Here is an 18,218-nt window from a genome sequence, read left to right on the forward strand (position 1 = left end):
ACACCAGGGTCTCAAATCCTACTATATCCAATAAAGGGAACCCCGTCTCTCTCTCTTATAGCTCTGATCCATCCCACTGCTAAGACTGCACATTTCTGGTGATGCAACATCTGAAGTTCCTTCCATCCACCACTATTCTTGCTATGAAGAATCTCCAAGCTACAGGGAACCAAGCCTGAATCACAGAACCGCAACCTGTTTTTAAACTGTGCCACACATTGAGAACTTTAACATTTTGTGACTGGTCTGAGTAAAACAACAGGAAAAGGGACACAACTACTCAATATTTTGCCATGCAGTATTATAACTCACACAGCAATGATTAGGTTTATTCAGATAGCATTGGGAAAATTAGCCTAAGTAAATACCAGGCACAGGATCATAGAGGGTCATGAGAGCTCAAAGTGATCAGTGTTCATCATTATACTCTTAAGGGATTTGTATTTATGCCAAGTTAATAAGTGAAGACATAGTCTATAAATGACTCCTTTGGTCATTCTGTATCTCTATGCTTTCATGCAAATAACCACAGCAACGTTTAGTGTTACAATCAATTTTTGACTTGTATTTGGAGGCAGCTGCTTCTCCCCTCTTCCCCTCCAGGCTTAACACAATAAAACTGGACAACAGGACAAAACAGTGTAGTTGGTAATGTTATTTGAGAATGGCTTTGTCCATTGTGCTGATCCCACAAATATTTTTCCCATGCAGAGATAGTATGTTGGCTTAAATCCAGGCCTGTAAACTCTTCCTAGAGATTTTCCATATTTTAGCTTTAATTTACAAGTGTTTGTTCATTCCAGAGTTAGAAGGACATTAAGCCAAGGCTAAATCTCAGTTTTTTGTAAGTATGAACCTGATCCTGTACACTCTGAGTGCCCATTGAAAAGTGTCAGTACCCAGCAGAAGAGTCTCAGCACCCAGCAGGACTCAGCCACGTAATTGGGGTTTTGTAGATAATTCTCACACTGCATTGCCTTGAAAATCAGTATTGAAAGCTGATGAAGTTTTACAAAATTATCTAATCAAGCTGCTTAACACATCCCCTTTCCTGTGCATTGTCTTTTAAAGTGACTCTGGCAAATACTTCTTTTGAGAGAATTTGGGCATAATAAGGACTGTTGGTGCAATGGGTTAATGCAGGCTATCTAGTTCTTCACTCTGCAGATCCAAGGATGGAATCTCCCCTCAACAACAGTCCCTAAAAACCCTTAGACGAAACACTCCTTCACTCCCTTGCAGTGATTGCAAGGAAACCAAATCTGACTTCCTTGTAATCACAGAGAAATTCCCCCTGACAGTGGCATGCCCCAGCTGCCCCAGGCTTAGAAGATCCACCATCACCACCTTCACATCCTCTCCTCACCACCTCCACTACATGCTACGGTGTATTTTTGCTTTGGTTTGGGGTCTGCCTCCCTTCTCTGCTCACTGAAACTCAAAATGGTCATTCTTAGTCATTTGGATCAAAATGCTAAATTGACTAGAATTGCTATTCATTTTTCAATTGAAAACGTCCACATTTTTCCTTCTGAAAACAGAATTTTTGTTTGACAGGAGATTTTTAAATCTCAACATTTTGTTCCATTCCAAACAAACTGCCTAGGAATGTTGTGGAATCTCTGTCATTGGAGATTTTAAAGAACAGGTTAGACCAGGGGTGACCAACCTGAGCCTGTGAAGGAGCCAGAATTTTCCAAAGTACATTGCCAAAGAGCCACAGTAATATATCAGCAGCCCCCCCATCAGCTCTCCCCCAGTTCCCAGTGCCTTCCACCCACTGGCAGCCCTGACGATCAGCATCTCCCGCTCCCTCCCCACACCTCTCGAACACCTGCTTTGTGACGTGCAGGAGGCTTGGGGACGGGGAGGGGGGGGAGCAAGGGCACAGCAGGCTCTGGGGAGGGGGAGAAGGAGGGGGTGGGAAGGGGTGGAGTGGGGGCAGAGCCTGTGGCAGACCCAGAGGTTGAGCAGTGAGCACTCCCTGGCACATTGGAAAGTTGGCACCTGTAGCTCCAGCCCTGGAGTCAGTGCCTATACAAGGAGCCGCATATTAACTTCTGAAGAGCCATATATGGCTCTGGAGCTGGAGGCTGGCCATCTCTGGGTTAGACAAACACCTATCAGGAATGGTCTAGTTCAGGGGTGAGCAAACTTTTTGGCCCAAGGGCCACATCAGGGTTGCAAAGCTATATGGAGGGCCGGATAGGGAAGGCTGTGCCACCCCAAACAGCCTGCCCCACCCCCTCCCACTTCCTGATCCCTGACTTCTCCCCTCAGAATCCCCAACTCATCCACCCCTCCCCCCCCCGGAATCCTTGTTTCCTCCTGGGACCCTCCCAGGACTCCACTCCCTATACCAAATACACCCCCCCGCATCCCCCGATAACTTGACTGCCCTGACCCCTATCCATACCCCTGCCACTGACAGACACCCCTGGGACTCCCATACCTATCCAACCACCCCCTACTCCCTGTCCCAGACTGCCCCCCCAAACCCCTGACCTATTCAATTGGCCCCTGCTCCCTGTCCCCTGACTGTCCCTCCCAGAACCCCTGACCCATCCAACCCCCCTGGTCCCTGTGCCCTGACCCCTATCCATACCCTCGCTCCCTGACAGCCCCCCTGGGACTATCCAGCCCCCTCATTACCCAACCCCCCCCCAAACTCTACTCCATCCAACCACCCCCTGCTCCCTGTCCCCTCACTGCCCCCTTACCATGGCGGAGCCAGCCACGCCGCCGTGCTGCCCAGCAGGAGCAGCAGGCCAGAGCGCTGGCAGTGCAGTGAACTGAGGCTGCGAAAGAGGGGGGACAGCAAGGGAGGGGCCAGGGGCTAGCCTCCCCAGCCAGGAGGGAAGGGCAGGATGGTTCAGCCTGCAGGACGTAGTTTGCCCATCTCTGGTCTAGTTATTACGTGGTTCTGTGTTGAGTGCAGGAGACTGGACTAGATGATCTACTGAGGTCTCATCCACGATTCCTGAATGACAAGGATTTTTACATTCCCTGTGAAATTGATACTTCATTTTCTCAACCAGCTCTAATTAGTGGAGATCATCAGAGTGTAACAAATAATTTGGTCAGGGGAAGACAGGAAATGCACTACTGCCTTACAACTTGTAGCATACAAAGTTACTTTTAAAATCTAACATATCTTGTATACAGACTCTGATACTATCCCTACTGAGGATGTTATAAAGGTCTCGAAGTTTCACATTAAAATTGGTCACACAAAATCAAAACTACTATTACAAAAGCTGCCTCAAATAAATCAATTAATGAAGGTTAAACTTCTGATGCTCTAGGATTTCCCTTGCCGTTCCCTTTTATTATTACTTTTAGTCAGTCTATGAGATAATCTTTTTTCGACAAATCCCCCCCGGTACTGTTTGTAAATGGAGTTTAAAAGGATATAGACCCTCAGCTATTTATGTTTGGCTAGAAAGGCTATTCTTACCAGTAACCTGTCTTTTTCTTGCAATGTGATTGGGTTTTAGGCAGAGGAAAGACAGTTTAGAGCTCTCAGACATTATTTCTTTTGTTTCAGATTCACAACTTCAGCCTTCTTGGGTTCAAGTGGTCTCTCACCTCTCTAGGAAAAAAATCAAACTAGACTAAGGTCACTTATAAGTACAATACTACTCTAGAAAGTGACTATGTAAAAAGGGCACCTTGCCCAACAGATCTGTTCCTTGTATGTATTCAGAGTCAAAGCTGCTGAGTTTGAGGAAAACACTTTTTTTTTTTTTTTTTAACTGCTATTGCTAGTTAACATTGCAGAGCCAACAGAGCTTACAGAGTGAGCTAGCTATCTTCTACTACTCCGTGTGCATCAACAGAATGGCTTATTACATTCCAATCAGTTACATCTGACAAAGCCACAGGGGGTAAAGGAGTTGCACAGGTGTCACTGAAAATGCAATCTCAATACAATGGGAGTTGTCAAAGTTAGACTCAGGACACTCAGTTTGTCAGACCACTCTGTTTTATTAGCACAGCGCTCTGCTAATACACCTAGATAATGTGAGCACCATGAAAGACACAAACTCTCTTATTTATACAGATAAAAGAGCAGGAATTAGACAAAGGGACAAAGAAAGCAAAACCATAAAATTCACCTGGGGCACAGCATGCATATGCTACCTTCTTACTAACTCTTATTGATTTAAGGCTAATACTTCACTAATTGCCCTTAAACGGTGCAATTGTTCTATGTTAATGTCTGTATTCCTGACACCTGGATTGCAGCATTCCAACAATTTTGCTTAAAGGTACAGACAACATTTTTTAAATCCTTTTTATTTTTACAATATAATTTATTCTACTTTCACAGAGTTATACCGCTGAGATTGAGGGCTCAGCTTGGTCTGAAGCACCTTCATTGCTCTGATCCCAGACTCTCTGATCCCATGTGAAGTTTGCAGGGCTCTCAGTTAAAGATATCTCCCCACATCTGTAAAGCAAGTACATTCAACATAGCATCACTACACTACGGGATAATTCCGATTTTACATAAACCGGTTTTGTAAAACAGATTGTATAAAGTCGAGTGCACATGGCCACACTAAGCACATTAATTCGGCGGTATGCGTCCATGGTCCGAAGCTAGCGTCGATTTCTGGAGCGTTGCACTGTGGGTAGCTATTCTGTAGCTATCCCATAGTTCCCGCAGTCTCCCTCGCCCCTTGGAATTCTGGGTTGACATCCCAGTGCCTGATGGGGCAAAAATCATTGTCACGGGTGGTTCTGGGTAAATGTTGTCACTCATTCCTTCCTCTGGGAAAACAATGGCAGACAATCATTTTGCGCCCTTTTTCCCTGGATTTCCCTAGCAGACGCCATAGCACAGCAACCATGGAGCCCTTTCAGCCTTTTTTTTTTTTTTTTTTTTTTTTTTTTACTGTCACGTATGTTGTACTGGATGCGCTAACCGAGGCCTTACTGCAGCGCTACACGCAGATTCATTTGCTTTTGCGATGATAGCAGACGGTATATTCAGTTACGTTCTGTACCGTCTGCTTGCCATTGTAATTGGCTAGTAAGATGACGGTTTATCTGTCGTTTCTTGTACGTCTGCTGCCATTGTAAATTGGCAGTTAAGATGACGGTTATCTGTCGTTTCTTGTAACATCTTGCTGCTGTCATGGGTGCCATTAATATGACTCCAGAGTCATCCTTCTCTTTTATGGTTTTAAAAATAGGTCAGTCCTGGGTGGGATATGGGGCGACGGGGTACTAGGAGAACCCGTGTAATCAGAGAGCCAGCTGTGCTCCGATGACAGATCCCGCGGACATGATGAGCTGCATGCCATTTCGGTGGGGGTGCCCCTGCAACAACATCCACCGGTTGCTTCCCTCTTCCCCCAGACCTTCCTGCGGCTTACGCATGGCAACCCGTCCATTTGTGTCATGAAGTTATAAAGATGCAGGAACTTAAGAGACAGTTGTGAGCTTTGTTAGTGAGATAAAATGAGGTGGTAGGGCAGCTCCCGCTGCTATGATAGTCCAGGCAGTATAGAATTCTTTCTTTACACAGAAAGGAGGGGGCTGATGGAGCTCAGCCCTAGTTGCTCTGCATGGAGCGACGGTTAGCAGCCCGTTCTGTCCATCTCTACATGGGAATGACCAGCGAATCATTCCTGTTTTTACCCAGGCGCCCGCCCGGCCAACCTATCTGAGGCCAGCCAGGAGCACTCACGGGCTGATGACAGAGACGGCTAGCCATCCTACTGCCCATCTGCCACTTGGGAGGGGAGAGAGCAATACTGCTTTTCACTGCCGCAGCCATTCACGTCTCCAGCAGCAGTTTCAGCGTGACAATGGGTGAATTTGAAGAAGTCAAGAACGATTTCTTTCCCTTTTCTTTCACGTGCGGAGGGGGAGTAAGCTTATGTCGAGCTATACCTGAACCACCGGACATGTTTTTGAACCTACAGCATTGGGAGCTCAGCACGAATGTAAATTTTTTGGAGACTGCTGGGGACTGTGGGATAGCTGGAGTCCTCACTACCTCCTCCTCCTCCATGAGCGTCCATTTGATTCTTCAGCTTTCATCTTGCTTCACATGCACTGTGTAGCCTGGAGATTTTTTTCAATGCTTTGTCATTTCGTCTTCTGTAACGGAGCTCTATGAGAGAACACGATTTGTCTTCCCCATATAGCGATTACGATCCAGTATCTCCCGTACGGTCCATGCTGGAGCTCTTTTTGGATTTGGGCACTGCATCGCCGACCCGTGCTGATCAGAGCTCCACGCTGACGTGTTGTCTGTGGGCTTTTCTGTTTACCTGGCCACTGCATCCGAGTTCAGATTGCTGTCCAGAGCGGTCACAGTGGTGCACTGTGGGATACCGCCTGGAGGCCAATAACGTCGATTTCCGTCCACACTAACCCTAATCCGATATGGTAATACCGATTTCAGCGCTACTCCTCTCGTCGGGGAGGAGTACAGAAACTGATTTAAAGAGCCCTTTATATCGATATAAAGGGCCTCAGTGTGGATGGGTGCCTAGTTAAATCGGTTTAACGCTGCTAAAATCGGTTTAAACGCATAGTGTAGACCAGGGAGAGACAAATATAGAATTCCCACCAGCGCCACTTTTACCAATTCGCTTTTCAGAACCAAACTCTGCTTTACCTTTATAGTCTGTGTTATGGGTTACACTTTCTGAGCTTCAGGAAAGGTATATAGTAAATAGGACTGAGGTCTTTCATGTTTCATGACATCACCATTAGTTTTCAAAAAGCTCTAATCAGTCATGTCTTGCAGCATAGTTTGAGGACACAAAAGCAATGGACCCAAACCATAAAATTAGATACAGCTCCAAACTTCCCCAAGCCCTTCTCCAGTTTAGAGCTGGGGTTGTAGTTGATGTGACTTTACCAATAGGTCTATTTAACAACTTTCAGCTGTTGCACTCCACTGTACACAGAAAAGTGACTATGGAAAAATGGCATCTTCCTTCCACATTTGTGCTCCCTACCTCTTACTGATGAAAGTTGGTTTTTACTACTGTTTGTACTCTCTCTCCACCACAGCCCCAGGGCAGCCTGCATCCCAAACTCCTTATTGCTGGCCCCACTCCACTCCCTAGCTGGAGCCCTCACCCTGTTCACTCAACCCTCTGCCTCAGTCCCTTTCTTCATCCCAAACCCATTATCCCCAGTCCCACCTAAGTTGTCATCCCCCCACTCCCCAACCCTCTGCCCTAGCTCTGAGCCCCCTCCCACACCCCAGTCCCCTCATCCCTGGCCCCACCCCTGACCCTCTGCCCCAGCCCTGAGCCCCCTCCCACTCTCTGAACCCACAGCTCCACCATCACCACACATCACTTCCATATCGGTGCACATAAAATTAATTCTGCACATGGACATAAAAAATTAGAGAGAACACTGACCATATGTACAATAAAACCCCAGGTAACAACCCTTGTCCGATTCGTTTCTGTCCCACCATGCATTGCCAAAGCTACCCAAGAGACAGCACAATGAATGGTGGCAGGTTGTATGCTAGGATACCTACCAATGGTGCACTGTACTATTCATCAACACAAACACTTCTGGTGAGTATGTGCAGTACTGACAAGGAGCCAAGTATGCACATGCACAAGTCATACATTGGCATACAGACACCACAGTATAACTTGCATCGGCAAAACTTTTGTAGACATGGCAGCAGTGCATGAGGAAGAACTGGGAGAACCACGTGAAAGTAGTGACTCTACAGCATGGCTCCACTCCACCCAAAGAAACTCTTGTATGCCAGGAATATGCTTTAGTGACCTATTGGAAATGAGGGAGGATGGAACCAGTGAAGAGCTACAATGGGCACTTTATCCCCTTGTCATTTATCTCAGTCTCATGTAATACTATGGAATTTTTCACTATTTCTGTTAGCATTCAATTGTGGCCAATATGGTGTGCAAGCAGATGTAAAGGACTAACTCCCTGGACTCAATATCCAGGAAAGAGCAGCCTGCATGCAGCTGTTATATTCCCTTCTCTCCCCTCCCCATCCCTATGTGTGGGTGGGAGCAGTGGGGAAAACAAACAAACAAACAAAAAAAACTTACCTACCTTTCATAACTGTTGGTCTTAGAGATGTGTTGCTCCTGTCCATTCCATTCTAAGTGTAACTCTGAGATGCTATGTCCAGCACCCAACAGTCCAAGATGACTTGGGACCAGGCCGAATGGAAGGGATGAAGTTGGTTGAGGAAAGAGTGGAGTGGATCCTGGAAGGTGACTGGGCCATTGCTCTCAACTGCACCCTCTAAATGAGTGCTTCTGTCCCCTGGTGTGTTTTGCCAGGCTGGGCTGCATGGGTGAGTGAGAGGAGGAAGGATTACGGTGGCTGAAACTAACATTTCTGACTCTTCTCCTTGCAGACCCTGGATGAGACTGCCAAGGCCTAGGAGGCTGGGGTGGCCGGAACTGCTTTCTCCCAGGCTGCGGTGTATGCATGCCCAGCAATTGAAGGGTGGTCCTGGTGTCCTTTAGCCCATGCAGCCTAGCATCCGTCTGGTCCGAAAAGAGTATTCCCATCGAACGGGAGGTCCTGGATGGAGGTCTGCATTTATTGGGAGAGTCCGGCGGTCTGAAGCCAGGAGCTGTGCCTCATTACCACTGCAAATGCAACCATCCTGGCTGCTGAGTCCGCCACATACCATGCCATCTGGAGGGAGCATCTGGCAGCCGCCCTGCCCTTCTCCACCAGGGTTCCACATTCTTGGGGTAAACCTTGTGGGAGGGACTCCTTGAACTTATGGAGGGAGTCCGATAAGTTAAAATTGTAACAGCCCAAGAAGATCTGATGGTTTGCCAATGGAATTGCAAACTGGGCATCGAATAAGTTTTCCTTCCAAACAGGTCCAACCGTTTGACCTCTCTATTTTGAGGCATTGAGCTAGTATGCTCGTCTCTTTCATTGGCCACAGAGCCCACCCGCGAGCCTAAGGAAGGGTGGGTGTAGATGTATTCAAACCCTTTGGCTGGGATAAAGTATTTCTTTTCGGCCCTTTTTGAGGAGGGAAGAATAGAGGAAGCAGTTTGCCAGAGGGGCTTGACAATCTTAAGGACACCATCATGTACTGGTAGTGCGACAACAGGTTGGGGTAGAGACTAACAGGACATTAAACAAGGTGTCCAACTGCTCAGCCATTTCCTCCACCTTCAGGACCAAGTTCTCAGCCTCCCAACACAACGGGGCCTGTGTTCTTAGAAATCATCCAGTGAGCTGGCCCTCGAGGGTCCTGCAACCGCCTCATCTAGGGATAAAGATGATGACAGCACTATTGGGGGAGGATCCAGGGCATCTTACTCCACAGGGGAGGAAGGCTTGGGGTGGGTACAGTTCCCTCTGCCTCAATCTCTGAGCATGCCTCATGCACTGAGCATGGTGCAGTCTGTGCTGCCAGCTGTTGCTCTGAGGTGGCAGTGATAAGCGGTGTGAAGGGGGCATTGCCATAAGCAGCATTTTGATAAATAAAATATGTAGAATTTGATTTTTTGGTGCAGAATTCCCCCAGGAGTAAACTACTATGAACAAAGGATTTACAATGCCCTAAGGCTTGAAGTCAGTAGATGAAAAACTGCTAGCCCTGCCCATGCAAGGAAAGGCACTCTGATTAACCTCCATGGGCGGTAAGAAGGAACCGGAAGGGCACAGGGTCAGTGATGCCTGATTAAACTGGCATATGAGTGCAGCACTCAAGTGGGTGCCACTGTCGACCCTACAGGTACTACAAAGGCAAAAATCTCAGATGACCGCACGTGGGCACGCGCACACCTAGAATGGAATCGACATGAGCAAGCACTCAAAGAATATGAAAAACTTTGACTTCACACCAGCTGGGCACTCCTGTGCTAATGGATTTATGCACTAAGAGTCTCAGGATTTGTCCTTCATCTGTGAACTAGTGGAAGCAGGGGAGAGATGACTGTCACAATTGCCTCCTGTCCTGGCAGCCACCCTTGGGTGTGTGTGTTTCTGAAGAGATTACATTCTCAAGTTCAACCTCTATGGTGATGGCAAAACCAAGCAGCCCATCAGTCCTATCCTACTGCAGATCTTTAGACCCATGCAGAACCAATTGTAGGCACAGATGGGGAAGCTGGCACTCAGAAGGTAGCTGACCCTTCTGCTCCACATGAATGCATCTAGAAGAACAAGCCCTCCCAACTTGATTTCCTCCGACTGTACTGAAACTAGACAGAGACCAGTCCATTTTTACAACCAGGAGACAGACACAGATCTTCCTGCCTTCATTCCTAGCTCTGCCACTGACCATGTATAAGGTTGGTCATTTAACATTTTCATGCCTCTATTTACCCATATGTAAATTGGACCAAAACCCTTCTGAGGCTCTGTTAACTAATTCTGCAAATACTTTTGAGATCCAGGAATGTAATTACAAAGCATAAATAATAACTTTAACAACAATATCACCTTACTGAAATCACATAAAATTCTTGTTCAGTTTGTTTTACACCTTGTAACAGGTTTGTATTCATTTAGTCTAAATTCAATTCTGCTGTGTCACACTGATTAAAACAGCCAGCCATGTACAATACAGGAGGAAGGGAAAGATGTCACACTTCAACTGTGTGGAACAGATGGGAGGAATTGTTGCACTCTAAACTGACCTAATTCCTCAATCTGCCAGATTCCAGGTGTTAAAAAAGCTCAGAAATAATAAACTGACATACTCTTACTGATAGGCATAATGCAAACAATGGTGCCACCTTTTCCTGATATAACACTATTCCGTCAGGATTTAGTAATTAAATAAAGAACTTAAGCAACAAGACTGGAACATATTTACAAAAATCCCATGCACCTGAACCAGTGAAAGTATTAAAGTTGACTACAGACAACTTACTTCACAACAATCAATTCTGGAATATATTTAAGTCCTTAAAAAAGTTAATCTGTTTTAAATAGCATCACACATATATGAGAGACCTGGCTTAACAGGATTTTTCTCCCAATAGCATGTGGAACTCCTGTTCCCAGGGGTTGGGGATGCTCTTCCCACACTGCTCCTACTGTTACTAAAAAGATTAAAAAAAACCTAGTATGTTTGAGTATGGCATCTGGGACCCCTTGGTAGGACAGGCAGTCCGGGGGCAATGGGACAGAGTTGGGATAAAGTTACTGTTATCCAGACAAGATGCTCAATGGATTGATTGCGACTGCTTATATATTCCAGTGAAGCCTCTCACACAAAGCATAAAAATGTGTTAGAAACAGAATCAGGCAAATATCTCCAGACAGGGTTGTCCAAGGTGGATTCAGTGTTGACATGCAGCTGTGGTGGGATCTGTTTGTCCATAGCTGTCCCTCTGCATGCATCAAGGAAGACAGCAAAGAACAGAAGAAGAGTGTTCTCTTTGTGGTACCGATGGTTGCGTCCCACAAGCCGTGGGATTCCCTCACAGATCAAAGATGCCATGGCAAGTGGTGGGGCATGACAACTCTGTTGAAGTCTCTCAGCTTTTATTAATTTGATTCCTGGTAATGTAATACACCCCTGTAGCAGAAAGCCACACTGCCCATTCCCACATCATATGAAATAATTCACCATTTTATGTACAAGTTTTGAATTACAATCTTCAACTTTTCATCAAAAAACAAAAATAAAGCCTAAAAAAGCATTTTTGGTAAAATTGCACAGTATACAGAAGCATACTTTCATTACAAGTCTTACACAACACATACTTGGACAAAAAGCAGAATCTGTTACCGTTTTGAAAATGAGGAGGCAGCGCCCAGACAAAACTAGATGTTACACATCCACAACTAGAGGGATTAGCTTTAACTGAGTAAAAGATGACATGAAAAATATGTTCTGAACACTCCAAAATAGCTTAACAGAAAAAAATAAAAGCACATTTGTAAACAACTTAAAAACAAAAGCCTTTTGAAAATGCTGAAGTCACAAGAAGATAAATTGTTAGTTCTCCTTGGCTCAAATAGCCACTGCTATCCTCTAGGTTTGCTGGGGGGAGATGTACCAGGATTTTGCCCACACAGAAGACTTCACTGAGAAAGTGAGGGCAAATAGTTCAAATTTTTGGTGGAATTAGGGAAGGGAAGACTGAAAGGCAAAAGGACATGAACTCTATATTCTCTCTGGAAAATATCATTAGAATGGCAACACAATCTAAGTAGTAAATGGAGCTGAATCCACAGAGTGTACATTATTTATTTTACAGTCTGAGACCCTTTTCAATGTAAACTTAAAAGGTTATAAGCAACTGTTCTAACTCAGACTTTTGTATTATGTACCATTAAATGTAGCTAGTATTGCTTTCACTTCCATTATTCAAATTTTGCCATAAAGTGACTTTGCATATGAAGTGTTAATATTAATTTATTTAAACATGTTTCATTATGACACAGAAGAACCTCAATAATTGTCCTGGAAAATGATTTTGCAATTATTAACCATGCATGTGAAGTCAAGCATTAGTATTCATTCTCTTCTACTTCATGCTTAAATACATGCTAAGAAGCTGCTGAGCACTATGTCCATTTTGGTAGATGGACAGATGTATGCAAACAGCAATGCTTTGGATCACTTGTGCTATTCCTAATACTACAGTTATTTTCTCTGCCAATTACATTTTGCTATAAATATGTGTGCCCTTAAGTTGATCCCAATATCAGTTTCAGCTAACTAATCAAATTATCTGCTAAGGTTTCGGGAATGATAACCCTTCCTTTATTTAAATAAAGTGAAGGAAGGGTTTTAACTCCCGAAAGGCTTGCCAATAATAGGTTTATTTTAAAGTTAGAATGACACTGTTCAGTAAGGTATCCTTCATCTTTGATATTCTTATACATTCACAATAAAATCAACATTTATCAGATAGGAAGAAGAGGAGAAGAGAAAAATAGTGAGCTTTTTACAACTAAGTATTTTACCAAGCGCTACTAACAAACTCTTGCATTAATTTATTCATCTGAAATGAAGCCCAACAACGAAATCATCACAGACTTTTGATCATCTTGCTGGTATTCTGATGATAGAATAGACTAAGTTTTCATTTTATATTTTATCTTTGCAAAAGATTAATGTTATTAAAACCTGAGACTGAGAAACTTAAAAATAGTTTAGGATTCTATTAAAAAGTGACTCAGTTGAAAGTTAGTTTATAATCCAAACAATCCATTTTCGGTGATTTCTGCTCACATAATCATGGCAAATATAGATACTGACCATTACACGTTTTGTTTGAGTTTGTTAAATGCAACTCTTCAGTCACAAAGGCAGCAGGCATTCTGTGGCAGGCTTGCTTTGAACATGCTCAAACGACTGAAATAACTAGGATTCACAAAGCAGACTAAGCCTTTTCTCTCATTTTCTTACCAGCTTCGTCCATCCGCATTCCCTACTTCATATCATGTTTTTGTATTTAAAAATAAATAAAAATTACTCAAGTCCTCAGCTCTTTATCCAAAACAAACTTATTTACATGTATGGTGAATACGGATGTTTTCCTTTCAGCATTTCAATAAGGGTTCAAAAAGATCCCAATAACTAATATGAAGGGAATGATTATATAGAACATTATATGCATTTGCTTTCTGAATTGGTTTCCAAAGATGCTACAGGCATAAAAGCTTTAAAGGTTAACACATGCTTCCACAAATTTTGATTTTTCTTCTCATTTTATACAAGAGACCCACTTTGCTCAATGAATCACCATCATAATTTTTTGTCCAGTATGATTAGGTGAAACTGCATGCCATCCCACTCCTCACCCCAAAAAAGTAAAGAAAATACAACCTTTTGCTTCAAATATTTTATGAATGCAAGATTACAAGAATTATATTAGTCAAAATGCAGGGCTATCAAGCACTGAACCAATGATGCTGGCATCAGTCTGACTACCATTTTGCATGTGGAAAAATGCACTAAATCTACAGGTAAAAGGTATCACTAATGCATCATGAATTACTCTGGTCAATCAACATCAGCTCTGCAGCATGTGCATGAGAAAATGACTGTCGTAAATTTGTTTGAGATGAGACACAAGAACAAAACTATTCTAAAACAGAAGTTTTTGTTTTGCTCTTATTGAGGTAACATCAGAAATTAAAACAAGATCTTACAATTTAGCAGCCATTTTAATTCTTTTGTTAGGCTAGCCTTCACACACTGAGCACGTGTACAGCCACGGTTCACTGTATTTGTGTAAGCTGAGTGCTGGTGATTAATTCAAGTCACTGTTCTCCCACCTCATTCAATAAACCTGTTGAACTGAATGTTCATCATAGGAAAAGGAAAATAAATGACATTCTAAGTGCAGTAGACAAATATAGGCATTCTGAACACATCAAGAAGCTAACACTCAAGAGCTGTCATAATAAGGGATAATACAAAAGTCTTTTCTGTGCATATTTTTGATTTGAAAGGTCCCAGTGAATCATGATGTGCCTTGTCGTTTCTGTTGCTGATTTCTGATGACCTCTAACTGTTTTTTGCATTGCTGGTAGTAAGTTGAAAGACTTTTGTTTTCATCTAAAAGCTTTTTATGTTCTTGTACCAGACGGGACGTGTTTTGCTGGTCTTTTTCATCCTGGTCCAGTTCTGCTATTAGCTCCTGTCTAAAGATGAAAAAATGTTAACATTAAAATGTTATGGAGAACAAAAATCAGAATTATAGAATATTCGGGTTGGCAGAGACTTCAGGAGGTCATCTAGTCCAATCCCCTGCTCAAAGCAGGACCAACCCCAATTAAATCATCCCAGTCAAGGCTTTGTCAAGCCAGGCCTTAAAAATCTTTAAGGATGGAGATTCCACCACCTCCCGAGGTAACCCATTCCAGTGCTTCAGCATTCTCCTAGTGCAATAGTGTTTCCTAATATCTAATCTACACCTCTCCCACTGCAACTTGAGACCACTGCTTCTTGTTCTGTCATCAGCCACCACAGACAATAGCCTAGCTCCATCCTCGTTGGAACCCCCTTCAGGTAGTTGAAGGCTGTTATCAAATCCCCCCTCACTCTTCTTTTCTGCAAACTAAATAAGCCCAGTTCCCTCAGCCTCTCCTCGTAAGTCGTGTGCCCAAGACCCCTAATCATTTTCGTTGCCCTCTGCTGGACTATCTCCAATTTGTCCATATCCCTTCTGTAGCAGGGGGACCAAAACTGGATGCAATATTCCAGATGTAGCCTCACCAGTGCTGAATAGAGGGGAATAATCACTTCCCTCAATCTGCTGGCAATGCTCTTACTAATGCAGCCCAATATGCCGTTGGCCTTCTTGGCAGAAAGGGCACACTAGTGACTCATATCCAGCTTCTCGCCCACTGTAATTCCCAGGCCCTTTTCTTCAGAACTGCTCCTTAGTCAGTTGTTCCCCAGCCTGTAGTGGTGCATGGGATTCTTCCTTCTTAAGTGCAGGACTCTACACTTTTCCTGTTGAACCTCATCAGATTTCTTTTGGCCCAATCCTCCAATTTGTCTAGGTCATTCTGGACCCTATCTCTACCCTCCAGCATATCTACCTCTCCCCTCCCAGCTTAGTGTCATCTGTGAACTTGCTGAGGGTGCAATCAATCCCAGCATCCAGATCATTAATAAAGATATTGAACAAAACCAGCCCCAGGACCGACCCCTGGGGCATTCCATTCGCTACTGGCTGCCAACTAAACATCGAACTGTTGATCACTACCCGTTGAGCCCGACACCTGCTTCTTCTTGTGAGTAGTCACTACTGTATATTTTTATTTTTAACCAAATAACAATTTTAATTTATCACTGAGTTTATGAAGATCATGTCTCAGGTGTAATATTTAGTACAACAGAAAGGCCTAAGAGTTCATAACAACCAAATTGGTTTTTAAATTATTCTCTATACTTCTCAGTACATGAGCTCAATACTGAATGTAAACAGAGCTTTTCTCTATATTATTCTAATCTGTAAAATTCTTTTAAAAATCTCACTAAGTAAAGGCTCCAAACCTACAATAAAGCTCATGCAATAGGACCCGCTTCGTACATATTGTCACTCTAAATCACTAGGACTCCACATGGGTGAAGGAGTCTGATTGCTTAGAGCTCATTGAATAACTGGGGCCCTAATGTCTTGCCACAATTTATTCAGACGAATGGTCTGTCTCCACTACGGAGTTAAGTCAACCTAAATTATGCTACTCCAGCTATGTGAATAACGTAGCTGGAGTTGACAAAGCTTAGGTCGACTTACCCACGTTTTCATGGTGCTGAGTCAACGGGAGACTCTCTACGGCTGACTTCCCTTACTCTTCTCGGAGAGCTGGAGTACCAGGGTCGACTGGAGAGCGCTCTGCCATCGATTTAGCAGGTCTTCACTAGACCTGCCAAATCAATCCTTGCTGCATCAACTGCAGCAGCCTTGATCTTCCTGTAATGGAGACCAGCCCTTAGTCCCTGATCCTGCACGTAAGTATGTGCGCTTAAGGTTAAGCACATGGAGTAATCTTACAGACTTCAATGAAGGATTGGGACCTTAAAAAGTAAAATCTATTAAAAGCAACACTCCTACTTTAGACACTAATAAATATTTGTTGAAAGAATATTCTTAACTGCTATTCTGTCACTCAAACCCTTCTTTCTAATAAAGCCATAAAAATGCAAGTCACTGAGACAGAGATAGAATACGCCAGCACACAAAGATACACTTCACTTGTCCCATTCTCAATATTTCTCAATTTATGTTTTCTCTTCACAAGCATTTTACTTACTTTCTCTGTAACAGCAATGCAATTTCGGTCTGAACTTTCATATATTCTTGTGCCATTTTACAGTGCTGTTCAAATACAGCCATAGATTCTTTGGAGTTTGGGCATGGTGCTAGAGGCTGAAAATAAATCAGACATGTTAAAATCTAATCAACTGATATCTCAATAATAGTGTGTTAGAATGTGTCTGCAATATATTTATACCAACTTTCAGAAACTAGTAAGCTTTTAAAAATAAGTGTTAAACCATGCCCTGGAAAAACCTTAGTGCACTGTTGCCAAAGCTGAATCAGACCTAACATCCACATTTATTGCTCTACCACATTCTTTGTTACAAAGGATGATGATCAAAGCACTATTTGATCATCATCCATAGAACAAATAAAGTTTGGATGAGACTATAGCAATTTTATTCTATGACCTCGAGCAAATTTCTTATTCATACTTTTAAACTAAGATTTCAATTTGTTTTAAGGATCATATTTCCCAGGGCTTGTTTTTAATAGCTTGATTAAATCTGAGTTAACCAATCTCAGGTTACAGAATAATTTTTTTTTAGCCTTGTTCAAAAGTTAGGCAGGACACAAACATCAACGAATACGAAAAACAATACTTTTTCAGCATATATTTATGTCACTCAGGAAAAAAAACAGATGAAAATGTTTTAGACTAGTTTAGACTGAATTTAAAATTCAATTGCTCATAAGATATACAGTTATTACCTGCAACTGGTGATCTAGTGTAAGATATGCCATTGGGATGGAGTTATCTGACCCATTGGTATCTGTAACAACAATACCACAGCTATAATATATTTTCAATTGCGTTAACTGTACATTTCCATGTAGGACATCCATAAGACCCTATACTTCCTTAGCAAAAAGATTATTATTTAAACAAAACTAAACATCAATATGCAGAATGATATATGGAAATATCCATTTTTTTGGTTTGTGTTTTGTAAAGTTAGTTGAGAATGACAATATTATTAGAGTATGATCTATTGTACTGAAAAGAAAAAAGACTAAATATTACATCTTTATAAATTTCTAGAGGCCATTTTAGTTGAACATAGGTTTTTTGCACAGTTTGCATTCTGGCTGTCTGTTTAGAAAGTTATTTGCTATGCCATTCCTGTTTATGAGGGATCAGCCTGTCAGCCTACCCATTAGGGTGACCAGATGCCCCAATTTTATAGGGACAGTCCAGATATTTGGGGCTTTTTCTTACACAGGTTTCTATTACCCCCTACCCTCTGTTCCAATTTTTCACACTTGCTATCTGGTCACCCTACTACCCATTAACTGAATTTAAATTAAGGTTGGGCAAAACCAGCTCTGAAAAACAAAATGAACACAAACTTTGTTCAGTCATGAAATGACTGACTTTACTCAGACATGAAACCAAACCTAGGCAAATACCATCTCTCCCACCCAATATGCCCTAGGATACCTTTCTCCCCAATACTCTTAGGGATAGCAGAGGAG

The 18,218-nt window shown here is 42.9% G+C and overlaps 1 protein-coding gene and 1 long non-coding RNA gene across 8 annotated transcripts in view; one reads left to right on the forward strand and one right to left on the reverse strand.

Moving 5' to 3' along the window:
- LOC142046567 (uncharacterized) overlaps positions 1-18,218 on the forward strand; it is a 1,033,250-nt gene that overhangs the window by 960,617 nt on the left and 54,415 nt on the right. The window lies entirely within an intron of this gene.
- MAP3K7 (mitogen-activated protein kinase kinase kinase 7) overlaps positions 11,480-18,218 on the reverse strand; it is a 76,003-nt gene continuing 69,264 nt past the window's right edge. For all 7 annotated transcript variants that reach the window (XM_032772656.2, XM_032772655.2, XM_032772652.2 and 4 more), the window contains 3 exons: positions 17,454-17,515; positions 16,735-16,850; positions 11,480-14,613 (listed from right to left, as the gene is read on the reverse strand). In XM_032772656.2, coding sequence (XP_032628547.1) covers positions 14,433-14,613; positions 16,735-16,850; positions 17,454-17,515 — 359 coding nt within the window. In that variant the 3' untranslated portion in view covers positions 11,480-14,432. The remainder of the gene's footprint in view (positions 14,614-16,734; positions 16,851-17,453; positions 17,516-18,218) is intronic.

This window comes from Chelonoidis abingdonii, chromosome 3 (assembly GCF_003597395.2).
Source record: "Chelonoidis abingdonii isolate Lonesome George chromosome 3, CheloAbing_2.0, whole genome shotgun sequence".
NCBI lineage: Eukaryota > Metazoa > Chordata > Testudines > Testudinidae > Chelonoidis > Chelonoidis abingdonii.